General features: G+C 40.0%; 1 protein-coding gene across 9 annotated transcripts in view; it reads right to left on the bottom strand.

Moving 5' to 3' along the window:
• VPS13D (vacuolar protein sorting 13 homolog D) overlaps positions 1–13073 on the bottom strand; it is a 252478-nt gene that overhangs the window by 200075 nt on the left and 39330 nt on the right. For all 9 annotated transcript variants that reach the window (XR_009345222.1, XR_009345221.1, XR_009345223.1 and 6 more), the window contains 3 exons: positions 11658–11748; positions 9993–10119; positions 7974–8154 (listed from right to left, as the gene is read on the bottom strand). Coding sequence is in view for 6 of the 9 variants with exons in the window: in XM_059136730.1 (XP_058992713.1) it covers positions 7974–8154; positions 9993–10119; positions 11658–11748 (399 nt within the window). In the remaining 3 variants the exon portion in view is untranslated. The remainder of the gene's footprint in view (positions 1–7973; positions 8155–9992; positions 10120–11657; positions 11749–13073) is intronic.

The raw sequence follows: 13073 nt of genomic DNA, 5'->3' as shown, positions 1-13073 counted from the left end.
CTATTCCAGAAAAGAAACCTACAAACTAATATGCCTCAGGAACATAGATATAAAAATCCATAACAAATCAAGAAAACTATAAAAATATGCACATAATATGTAAATGAATTGGCTGTTTTCCAATAAAACTTTATGGACATGTATATGTAGGCGCATATTCTCACAGGCCATACTTTGCCAACCCCTAGAATAACTGAATGCTTTTCTCCTATGATTAGAAACAAGGTGAGGATGTCTGCTCTCACCCTTCCATTCAACATTGTCCTGGAAGTCTTAGTGCAGTAAGAGAAGAAAAAGAGATGAAAGGCATACAGATTGAAAAGGAAAAAGTAGGGGTGCCTGGGTGGCTCAGTGGGTTAAGGCCTCTGCCTTCGGCTCGGGTCATGATCCCAGGGTCCTGGGATCGAGCCCCACATTGGGCTCTCTGCTCAGCAGGGAGCCTGCTTCCCCCTCTCTCTATGCCTGCCTCTCTGCCTACTTGTGTTCTCTCTCTCTGTCAAATAAATAAACAAAATCTTTTAAAAAAAGAAAGAAAAAGAAAAGGAAAAAATAAAACTCTATTCAAAGACAACGTGATCATCTATGCAAAAAATCCTAAAGAATCTCCAAAAAGTAACTAGAACTGGTAAGTATATCTAGCAAAGTTGCATCAATTTTATCTCTATGTATACTCTACAGAGAATTAGAAATTGAGACTTTTTAAATACCACTTATAACAGCATCAAAAATATAAAATGCCAGGCGCCTAGGTGGCTCAGTGGGTTAAGCCTCTGCCTTCGGCTCAGGTCATGATCTCAGGATCCTGGGATCGAGTCCCGCATCAGGCTCTCTGCTCCGTAACCCCCTCTCTCTCTGCCTGCCGCTCTTCCTACTTGTGATCCCTGTCAAATAAATAAATAAAAATCTGTTTAATTAAAAAAAAATGTTTTAATATTTATATATTTATATATATTTATATATATATAAATTTAAAAACATAATATATATAAATATATTTATATATTATATTTATAATATAATTTATTTATATTTATAAATATATATTATATATATTGATATTATTATATATATAAATAATATAAATATATATATATATATAAAATGCCTAGGGATCAATTTAATCAAGGTGCATAAGACCAGTACATTTAAAACTACGAACACTCCTGAGAGAAACTGAAGACCTAAATAATTGGAGAAAATAGGCCACACTCAAACAAAAGACTCAACAGTACGAAGATGTCAATTCTCCAAAAGTTGACCTACAGATCCAACACAATCCCAATCAAAATTTCAGCAGGCTTTTAGAATCAGCTTGTCAGTTTCTCTAACAAAGCCTGCTGAAATTTTGATACAGAAACTGACAAGCTGACTCTAAAATCCACACAAAAAAGTAAAGCATCTAGAACAGCAAAAAAAAATTTTTTAACTTTTTATTTTTTTGGAATGATTTTTTTTTTTTTTTAAAGGTGGCTCCATTCCCAATGTGCAACCCAAACGCACCAAGGTGGAGATCAAGAGTCACGTGCTGTACCACGTGCACCCGTCAGGTGCCCTCACCAGAACAATTCTGAAGGCAGTTCCTTATGAAGTCAACCACACAGTTACCACCTGACGTGGCAATTCCTCTCCTCGGTCTTTACTTAAGAGAAATGAAAACATACAACCACACAAAGATCTCAACACAAGTGCTCACAGCAGTTTGATTCACAATAGCCAAAAACTTGAAAAGACCCAAATGAACATAAAGAGGGTGAATGGATAAACAAATTGTATTACATTCAACCCACAGAATACTACTCCCCAATAAAAGGAAACCACAAGGCTGCTACTTGCAACAATATGGATGGATCTCAAAAGCATTGTGCCAAGTGAAAAAAGCCAGATACAACTATGCAGTATGATTTCATTTATAGAATATTCTAAAAAAAAAAAAGAAAACCAGAAAAGGAAAAAATGGCAGAACTATTCTGACGGAAAACAGACCAATGGCTGCCAGACACAGGGATTAGGAGACTGTTTGCCTAGGGAAACAAGGAGACTTTGTGGGTAACAGAAATGTTCCAAAAATTTGGATGTGACTGGGGTTCCAAGACTATACAACTGTTAAAACTCATTGAATTGTACTCTTAAATTGCTTAATTTTACTGTAAGCAAATCATACCACAATAAAGTTGACAAAAAGTATGGTACACTAATATAATGAAATGTTTCTCATGTATTGATCAGTGAAAATACAGATTAAAAAACAGTGAGAACAAGACAGTCTTAATTTTCTACTTAATCACGTTTTTATTGATTTTATTATCTATAAAAAACATTTATTAGGGCAACCCTTTTGAGGCCCCTCACTTTTGAGAGCTTTTTCTGGATCTTCACTCAATAAACTTCTATCACTTTGCTCACCAAAACAAAAAAACTACTTTAAAAAAATATAAATAGGCTTTATAACATAAAAAAGCTCCTCTTTCTTTGGTGTTAAGCACACAAGTCAGGAGAATTCACAACACAATAAATAGCGTTTTCACTTTCTAACCATACATGATTTGTTGGTATGGTCCATCAACCCATGACTACTGCCTGTTTGCTTTGTTCTTTGAGTAAATTATAGAATTACAAATTAACTCATATTCACTGTAACGAACTTAGAAGGGAAAGTCAAACAAATAGAAGGAATCTGATATCAGCGTAATGTCACAGCCAGAGATCAAGGCTGTTACCATTTTGACAGGTTAGTGCAGGCTCTCAGAACGGGAGCTCTGAAGCCTGTCTACCTGAGTCGAATCCCTGCCCTGGTCCCTCAGAAGTCTGGCCAGCCTCGGTAACTTGTTAGGTCTCTGTATTTCCCTCTCCTTACCTGTGAATGGGAGGAATTGTAGGCCCTACCTTCAAGAGCCGTTGGAAGGACGAAATGTCCTCCACCCACACACGTGTGGCATGCAGAAGCACTCACCTAGGAGCAGGCAAGTCTACTGCAAAGCTAATGCACTAAAACTGCACAATCCTACTCTTCCAACACGCCTTAATAGTTCCATGTTACCCATATCCCCATTAAGAGAAAAGCTGAATCATGAGTTAGCCAGAGTTCCAGGCAAGCAGAGTTAAGAACTACTGTTTCCTGGGGCACCTGGTTGGCTCAGTCAGTTAAGCATCTGCATGTGGCTCAGGGTCCTGGGATCCAGCCCCGTACTGGGCTCCCTCGTCAATAGGGAACCTGCTTCTCCCTCTCCCACTCCCCTGCTTATGTTCCCTCTCTCTTTCTCTCTGTCAAATAAATAAATAACATCTTAAAAAAAAAAAAAAGAATTACTGCTTCCTCACTGATGAAATGGCAATATCGCATCTGCCCAGCACCCCCTCACTGGTTATAATCATGACTCATTATATTTTCTGCTGGATACTATCATCTCACTAAAAGGCGAGCTCCATTAAGGCAATCACCTTGTCTTCCTTGTTTTCCATTACGTTCCTAGCACTGGCAGACTCTGACAGATCATTTGTCAATGAACATTCACTAAATGATTCACAGAAATGCACAAACAGGTTGTCACAAGGGTCAGACGGGACGTGTGCGGGCACTCTGACAGCTCCCAAGCATCACGACTACACCACTAAGCGAGCACACAGCGTACTTCGTTTGTATCTCCATTTTCCTCTAACATCGGAGTCAGCAGAATAGCAAGAAGAACTTGCTACTGGTGAAACAGCTTCTACTGGCAACACCCAGGCTCCAGATTCTTGGACCAAGATTTCAAAACGCCAATACCACATCTTCACTCCGCCAAAATTCTGCCCTCCCAACTGCTCAGTAAATAAAGAAGTTTAACAAATATTTGAGACAACATGTAGAGCATAAGATGCAGGAAAACCATACCGTGCTTCTGGGATAAAAATAAATTCACACTTGGCCCAGTCGAGGTATGTGATGCTCTTATAATTTCAAACATCAAGATTAAAAAGAAATGTCAAGTGCTACTCGATCATTATTTACAGACCCTGGAAAATACAGGAATAAATAATCCAGCTTCAAGTCAAAGGCAAAGCATACCACCTATCACCAGGAAAAAGGTATTTAAATTTCAACAGCCTCAATTTTACCAGCAAATAAAAGTACATCTTTAGCTCTCTCCATACATCTAAGTATGCAAAAATCTTAAACATAAGTGGTTCAAACAGCTAGGATTAAAGATCTTGAGATCAGCTTTTCCTCAGAGTCCATGCACTTGGCACTGTTCAAAACAGAAGATCAGGGCGCCTGGGTGGCTCAGTTGGTTGAGTGACTGCCTTTGGCTCAGGTCATGATCCCAGAGTCCTGGGATTAAGTCCCACATCGGGCTCCCAGCTCCATCGGGAGTCTGCTTCTCCCTCTGACCTCCCCTCTTATTCTCTCTCATTCTGTCTCTCTCTCTCTCTCAAATAAATAAATAAAATCTTTAAAAAAAAAAAAAAAAGGAAGATCATTCCTTCACTACTTGTCTTACCTAACTTGGTATCACAAAAACTTCAAAGATTTACCTGTTCAATTTCTGCCTAATCCAGGAAATTAAACCCAATTACACACTAATGTACACAGTCTCACTTCCTACCCCTAGTGATTCCTCACAGTACCACTGCTGCTTAAACCACACTGGTGAAAATAATCATGCTAAGGGTACATGATTCTAATAGGCAACATTTATTAAAAGTATCAAACTGAGAGTCACAAAAATGTTCATCCCTTTGACCAAACAATATCATTTATAGGATTCAATGTTATAAAAATAATTCAAAAAATGAAAAAAAAAACAACTAGGTACACAATGCTATTCAAAACTGGAAGCAATTTAAATGTTAAAAAGCAAGGAAATGGTTAACTACACTGACTTAGATGGATTATACAGTTACCAAACAGGATCACTACGAAAAATGCAAAGCAAAATGGAAACAGATTAAGAAAAAAGGTAAACACGATGGCTTTCAAAAGTGTATGCATAGGGGCACCTGGGTGGCTTAGGCATTAAGCGTCTGCCTTCAGCTCAGGTCATGTTCCTGGGGTCCTAGGATCGAGTCCTGCAATGGGCTCCCTGCTCAACAGGGAGCCTGCTTCTCCCACTCCTACTCCCCTGCTTGTGTTCCCTCTCTCTCTGTCAAATAAATAAAATCTTTTTTTAAAAAAAGTATATGCATAAAATTAACACATTTCACGTTACTGTATGCTATTCCTCAAATGTTTTTTTTAAAAAGCATAGGGAGGTGGAATTAAAATTTTAAAAATTATTTTTAAAAAATATTTTTAATAAATATTTTTAGTAAAAGGCATAAGTAGACCACAAATATAATGCCATTTTGCACCATTACTGGGGCAAAATAAAAAGGTTAACGAGTGTTGGATATGAATTAAAGGATATGAATTCATACAAGGAAGTGAATGAAAAGGAATTCTTATAAATTGCCAATGGGAATGTATAATGGGTTTTGGGAAACAATATAGTACTATCTTATAAAGCTAAACATGTGCATACCCCCTGGGCCAGAAATCGTGCTTGGAGAAACTCTTACACGTGTGTACTAAGAGACATAGTACACAACAGCAAAACACTGTAAACAACGAAATGTTCAGCAGGAAAACGGATAAATCTGTTCTACATGCAATGAACTATAACACTGAAATTAAATGTAAGGCAATCATGTGTAACAGCCTTAATGTATCTAACCAAATGAAAATGGAAAAAAAAAAAAGAAAAAGCAAGCAACAGAACATTAAACACAGCCTAATACCATTTTTTTTAAAAGATCAAAACAAATTAAATAAGATGTAATATGGGAACTTCTGTTTGAGGGATCACAAGACCCAAAAATCAGGAGAGTAGTTACCTAAGGAGTTGAGAGCAATGAGATGGGGAAGGAACACGTGCAGCGGCATTAGCAATGTTGTAATTTTTATTTATTTCCCAAACGTTCAAAACTGATATGCTAGAGATATTCTTTTATATGTGTCAAATACTAAATTTGTTTTAAAAATTTCTGAAGAGAAGAAAGGTTACATACTCTATGCTTACAACCATGGAAATATGCATAGGGAGACACTTAAGAAACAATGAAAACAAATTACAATATACCTGGGTACTAAGACACTGATGAGATTGACCCTTTTTTCCCATAGTCCCTATAATTTGTGCTTTTACAGATAGATAGATAGACTGATCGATTGACTTTTTTTAACTAAACAGGCTCCATGCCTAGTGTGGAGCCCAACACAGTCCTTGAACTCACGACCCTGAGATCAAGACCTGAGCTGAGATCAGGAGTCAGAGGCTTAACCAACTGAGCCACCCAAGCGCCCCTGTGCTTTCATATTTTTTAAAAATTATATTCCCTCGAAGATATAAAGGAAACAGGTAACATTATTTCCAGGAAGAGAAACTGGATGATTGAGGAAAAGTAATTGAGAAGGAAACTTTCCTCCAAATGTCCTTTTGCGTTGATTCTATATGAAATTAACATGAAACATATTCCAAAAATTTAAATAAAATTAAACTTTTTAAAATGTTGTCACTATAAAGACAGCACCTATTTAATTATAATCTATTACTTAATGAAGCTTAAAAATAAGTTAAGTTTTACAAAGGACTGTACTGTAAACATTTTCTGTGGTTCCCAAACTCTGTGCCAAGACACCATAAAACACTGCCACGCAGGTCCATGCTGCCAGGACATTTCAAATTTTTGAAGCAAACACATCAACTGTTGGACACTGCACATACTAGACTAAGGTAGTTCACGTTCAGTGTTAGATCATGCTACTTTCCTTTCAATGACATGGCACCTTCACAAAGCTGGGTCTCTGGCAGCTGCTGTGATAAAGAGCAGGGCCATGAGACAAAGAATGAGTGCTGTCGTGTCCAGCCTCGTCCTAAATCTGAGAAGCTGAAAGGTGCCCAAGGGCACTTACATCCCTGCTAGCAAGTTATTTATTTACAAATGGGATAAAAATATAACTCTTTCACTTACATGTTATTTTTTAAACAGCTATTGAGTCATTAAGACTTGTGTACCTACTTGTTTAGACTTAACTACTTTTTTTTTTTTTTTGACTTAACTACTTTTTTTTTTTTTTAAGATTTCATTTATTTATTTGAGAGAGAGAGGATGAGCACAAGTGGGTTGGGAGTGAGGCAGAGAGAGAAGTAGACTCCCCACCGAGCAGGGAGCCCGATGTGGGCTTGATCCCAGGACTCCAGGATCATGACCCGAGCCGAAGGCAGACAGACGCTTAATCGACTGAGCCACCCAGGCGCCCCTAGACTTAACTACTTTTTTTTTTTTAAGATTTTATTTATTTGACAGGCAGAGATTACAAGTAGGCAGAGAGGCAGGCAAAGAGAGAGGGAAGCAGGCTCCCCGCTAAGCAGAGAGCCCAACGTGGGGCTCGATCCCAGGCCCCTGGGATCATGACCTGAGCCGAAGGCAAAGGCTTTAACCCACTGAGCCACCCAGGTGCCCCTTAACTACTTTTTAAACGGAAAGACCATTAGGTGTGTCTTTGTCTGAGGACGTGCTGTGGAAATATTTCCAAAACACTAAGAGAACCATGAAAGAAGCTAGGAACCGCTAATCTATTTGGAAAAAAATCTCTTTATTTAACTGGTATGTTCCTTGGAAACATTTTCCAAGAGAAGTGTCTCCACCGAAGCACTAAAAAGGGATCAGAAGTCTTAAGTGTTAGCCATAAATTCCATTTATCTTCTTTAGAGGAAGCTAATGCTAAATCTTAGAGGTCATTAACACACGACACGACGAAAGGAAGAACGGAAGCTTTCCAATTACAGAAAGACTCCTGTAGATCATTGGCTACATGGAGGACACTAGTAAGCGTAAAATTATCTAATTACCTTTTCTTTTTGCAGTGAAATTTTCCAGACTTTTTCTCTAGAGGCTTAAAAGTTCTATTGATCAGTCAAACAGGAAAAGCTACTTGGGGAAATGAGCCTTCCTACCGTCTGCCCCTCGATGGCAGCTCGCTGGCGCCCCAAGACATCTTGCAGCTGCGTGAAGTGCTGGACGAAGGCCACCACCTCGGCCTGGAAGCGCTGCGTGTGCACATACTGCACGGAGGCCATCTGGAGGCTCACTCGCATGTCATGTTCTCTCCGGAGCAGTGGGTCAGGCCGGCCGTATCTGGGAAGAAGCGCGGAAGCGTGACTAGGCAGCCAGACACAAGTCAGCACTGAAAGAAAACAGGCCTACGCAGGGGTTTCCCCTAGAAAGCTGCTGTAACTAGTGAAATGCCACTCTGCAATCCGGTTTGACATAGCAGACCCCAACAGCCGCTCTTCTCCGGAGCCACGGCAACACGCTGAGGATACAAAATGCAAGTCTGGGATGATGGCCACGGCTGTGAACAGGTGGGCAGCCGCGGCTCGAGCCTCCCTCTGGATTCTAGAACTCCCCCAGCAGCCACCTGCAGCTCACACCTCTCACTAGCGTTCCTTCCCGGCCTTTAGGGAAAAGTGATTCTCCCCGCTCGAAGACTGTAACGATATGGACTCGAGAGATAAAAAGTACGTCCAAGAACAAGGGCGAAAGAACATTAAGTGACACAATCAGTGTTTCTGGGGAAAACGGTCTCCTGGAGGCAGAAAGCTGTCTTCTTTTTGCTTCGTGAAATGGAGGCCAAAGAGGTTTAGCCTCTACATTCCAAGACAGGTTAGAAAACGTTTATGAATGGTTTTCAATTTAAAAGCCATGGCATCATTTAATAAATTATACAAGACACAGTCCCAGGGGCAAGAAACTCACATTTGCTTAAGCACCTATTTTGTGCCAGGCAGACAGTTAGGACTTTTATATTAATTATCCCATTTATCATAGAATTACACCCCATTGGGCACCTGGGTGACTCAGTGGGTTAAGCCTCTGCCTTTGGCTCAGATCATGATCTCAGGGTCCTGGGATCAAGCCCCGCATCAGGCTCTCCACTCAGTGCGGAGCCTGCTTCCCCCTCTCTCTCTGCCTGCCTCTCTGCCTACTTGTGATCTCTGTCAAATAAATAAATAAAATCTTAAAAAAAAAAAAAAAAAAAAGAGTTACACCACTGTGGTAGGTAATAATATAAACACACCAATCTACATTCTCAGTAGAGTGTGATATACTTCCCCCGAAAATGAAATAAAAAGTCCTCAGACATCTTTGGGGACAGTTTTTCTCAATTCTAGTTAAACATGAGAATAACTTTACAAATGTTTAAAAAAAAAAAAAAAAAAACTTAGATTATTTGGGGGCAGAGCTCGATATCTATTTTTTCCAACAGCTCCCCAATATGTTGAAAACCCAGGATTTTAAATTTTCAGCCTAGTAAAGAAACCATTCTTTAAAAACTACATAGGTCCCAAAATGCCTTCTAAACTCTAAAACTGAAAAAATTCAATGTATATTGTCTTTATACAGAAAAAAATGTGTGATATCATTTAACATCCACATCTTTGGCAACTTTTTCAGGCTGAAATCATTCCAGAACCTTGAGAACTAGATGAAAACTGATCTACCTTTGTCCCTTCAATGTCCCTTCAATATTTAGATAGAAAAACTGATTCATGGAAATTAAGTGACTTGCTTAAGGTCACATAACAAGCGAGCACAAAGCCGGCAGGAGAGCCCAGGCTTTTGAATAACCACAATTATTTTGGGGCACCTGGCGGGCTCAGTCAGTGGAACACGCAACTCTTACCTCAAGATTGTGAGTTTGAGCCCCAGGGTGGGTGTAGAGATTACTTAAAAAAAAAAAAAAATCTTTAGGAAAAAATCATTTCAATCCCACACCATCTGTTTATGAAGACTGAGTAGCCCGCTTCAACACAGATCAGTCTTACTATAAATCAGGATTCCCTGCAACTAGATCATGTCAATTTTACCTAAGAAGGTAACATTTTCTTAAATTTTTATTATTTAGCCAACAAGAATTTCAAATAGCAAGCAAATGTAACAAAATGTCAAATGAGAAAAACTGGTATTTTTACTTAAAAGTCTGGAAGATGAGCGCTTCTTCCCCACTGGTTGTGAAGCGCTCTCTGTAGAATTCTCCGTGCGCTGTGAGGTCACTCAGGGACAGGCTCCCGATGCTGCCCTGTAAGGCCAGGTCTCCGTCTAGGAATGTTAAAATTAGAACACATTCTTATGTATCTATTTTGATCCTACACCTTAAATATGTCTGGCACAAAACCGACAAACACATGCCTCAGACTTTTCACTATTTAATCAAATTAAATGTCAAAGGCAAATCTTCATATTCCAATCCACCCACCAAAAACATTTTCCATATTGTTTCAAACAGTCTCAGTGCAGAAGTCCAAAGGGGGTTGAAACAATACAGCAATATCATACTTTACCCTTTAGAAGGGGAGAGAAATTAAATGCATACACAAACTAAAGGATAAAACATTTCTAAAAACAGACAAAATGGGATCCATTCAGAGATTAAGACCATTAACTGGAATTAGTGAAACAGCAAAAGGTCTATTAATTGTACTGAGGATAAAAGAATTAAGGAGGAAGTGTCAGAGATATGTCAGGTATTCGGGAAACATTAGGTGGGTGTTAGTGTGATTTAATTTTAAAAAGGGCAATTAATGAGACCGACACTGGAGACAGGTATAAAACTACTCCGGTATTACAAGAGTGAAAGCCCTTGAAGGTGGAAACGAACAGAGAAGGATGATGAGACATGTGCCTCTGAGACGTGGACCTGTGATGAATCATTCTTTACACGGTGTGGATATTAAAAAGTGTGACTGAGAACAGTTGCTTCCATAAAACGAGTTTTATCGTCCTAATTAGCACTACAGAGCAATGACTTCTGTGTCTGTGTTCACCATGCCAGCTCAGCTCTCAGGGAACTGAAGACGTACTTACATTTGGCCCTTGATGTCATCTAACAATAAACCCCAAACTTCTCCCAATTTTAGAGACCCATCTCTTCTGAGCTTTTATAAATTAACTGAATTTACATCAGGCATGAAATCTCAGTATCAGATCATTCCTTTCCCGAAACACATTCTTGTTTACACTACAGAGGCGACTTCTGAGCTGTGATCTTCCGTTATTTCATTATCTGTTCTGAGGAAGGAATAGTGCTTTATTCACACTTCATAAACCTCTTCTATTTAGAACTTGATGTAGCTGATCCCTTGTGTTCAGCTAACAATTTCAACCCGCAGAACGCCAGCTTTGCAATTTCCTCCCGCCTAAAACTACGCCCCTTACTGGTGGCTATTATGGCAACAGAGTGAACATACACCCTGGTTTCCCAGGTATAATTATTAATAATGCCCCCTTTCACTCTCAAAATGTCCTGATTTGGACAAAAAATTATATAATTATAAATTATATAATCACCCTAGACAGAGTTTGTTAAAAACACAGATAGATGCCAGGGCCCCATCCCAACCTAATGAATCATATTTTGGGGCGGGGTGGGGGGGCGGCGGCCAGACACATGCATTTTTAGCAAGCTGGCCACATGATTCCAGTGTTTGGAAACCCCCACCAGAAACCACAGCCAGACCAAGAACCACAATCCAAGCCACGGATCCCTCACCTTACTTTGCATGTGAAGACAATTACATTTGTGAGCAGGAGGTCCAAATGCTTACCGCATTTTGCAAGTTTGCTTTCTCCCCACTTACCAATCATTTCCAGGTGTGCAGCCAATTTGGACACACTGGCTTTAGCAAGCTCACTGGTGGTCTTATTCAGCACGAGAGAGAGCGAATGAACCTAAGAACGTGGGAGATAAAGCAAGGCAGATCTTACTTGGGGAGAAAAGGCATGTGTCAGGCAAACAGCAGAAGCAAATCGAGGAAGATACAGTAAGGGCTCGGGAAATATGACGGGAACACTTTTGCGGACGCCAATTTCATTTCAGCTTTCTTGTTCCATCACACACTATCAGAGGAGACAGTTAATGAGAAAAGGCTCCACAGGACAACCTAAAACCCAGGGCCCACAGCGGCATCTCTGGGCTCACCTCATCTGGACTTTGTCCGTGAAACGTGTTACATTATAAAACAATCATTCTCGTTTTTGCATTTGTTTATCGTATTACGCTATTCTGTAATCACTCACAGAGATTCATTAAGTCCTACCCTAAGAAATCTGTCCAAGCAAAATGATAAATACGATTTAGAATCCTGTTTAATGACTAGACAAACATTTAACAGGGCCATTGCTGACCAGCTGGGACTTGGCCTAGGAACCAGAGTCCAAGATCTTCTTTTTGAGGGATGAGCCGAAACAGAAGAATGCCAAAATCCTTGGTCTTAGGAACCACATTTCTTATAACAAATAAATCCTGTACTGTAACACTGTCATTTCAAACATTCAAAGGACTTCTATATGTAGGATGTGTTGAGACAGGGATAAGAGATCAGTTGGGGAGAAGGAAGGAGAAGGGAAAAGATGGAACCTCAATCCACACACACTGCTTCCAAGCACCAGACTCAGCCCTGCATCTCCAGGGCCTGCCCCTAAGCCTGTGCTCCGTTAAGTTTGATGAATGAACAATAAGGAGCAAAAAAGATGGGGGAAGAAAGAAAGAAAATAATACACAGAAAATAAGAAGGAGGAACACTTGTAGAGGAAGGCAGAGAAAAAAGGAGGGGATTATTCTAGGTGCGGTGGCCTTGGAGGCCGCAGAAAGCTTGCTGACACAGACACATCGGTCTCAAGGAAACCAGATTATCATGAGGCAGGGAAACAAAGCCCCTCGTCACTTAATCACCCAAAGAACAAATACAGTGGGGTTAAAAATGCTTTGATTAGAGGAATCCAGCTGTCACCCCCTGACCCCACTCTTAGCACAAATCCTAGTGTCACTCTATGTGGGACCATGAGATGCTGTACACCCTCAAGCACGACACAACAGGAAGCACCCAGAGTGACCCACGAAGTGTCAACCAAAAGTCGAACCTCAATCTGAGGAAGCCTCCAGAGCTAACTTTCGTTTCTAAAATGAGAAGATCAAAGAAGATAGGTGGCACCTGATGGAAACCAAAAGACACATCCAGAATGTGGGACAGTCTACAGGACACCAGCCCAGTTTC

Source organism: Mustela lutreola, chromosome 10 (assembly GCF_030435805.1).
Source record: "Mustela lutreola isolate mMusLut2 chromosome 10, mMusLut2.pri, whole genome shotgun sequence".
NCBI lineage: Eukaryota > Metazoa > Chordata > Mammalia > Carnivora > Mustelidae > Mustela > Mustela lutreola.
The sequence above is the reverse complement of the archived record's forward strand: the minus strand, read 5'-3'. Positions and strand labels throughout refer to the sequence as shown.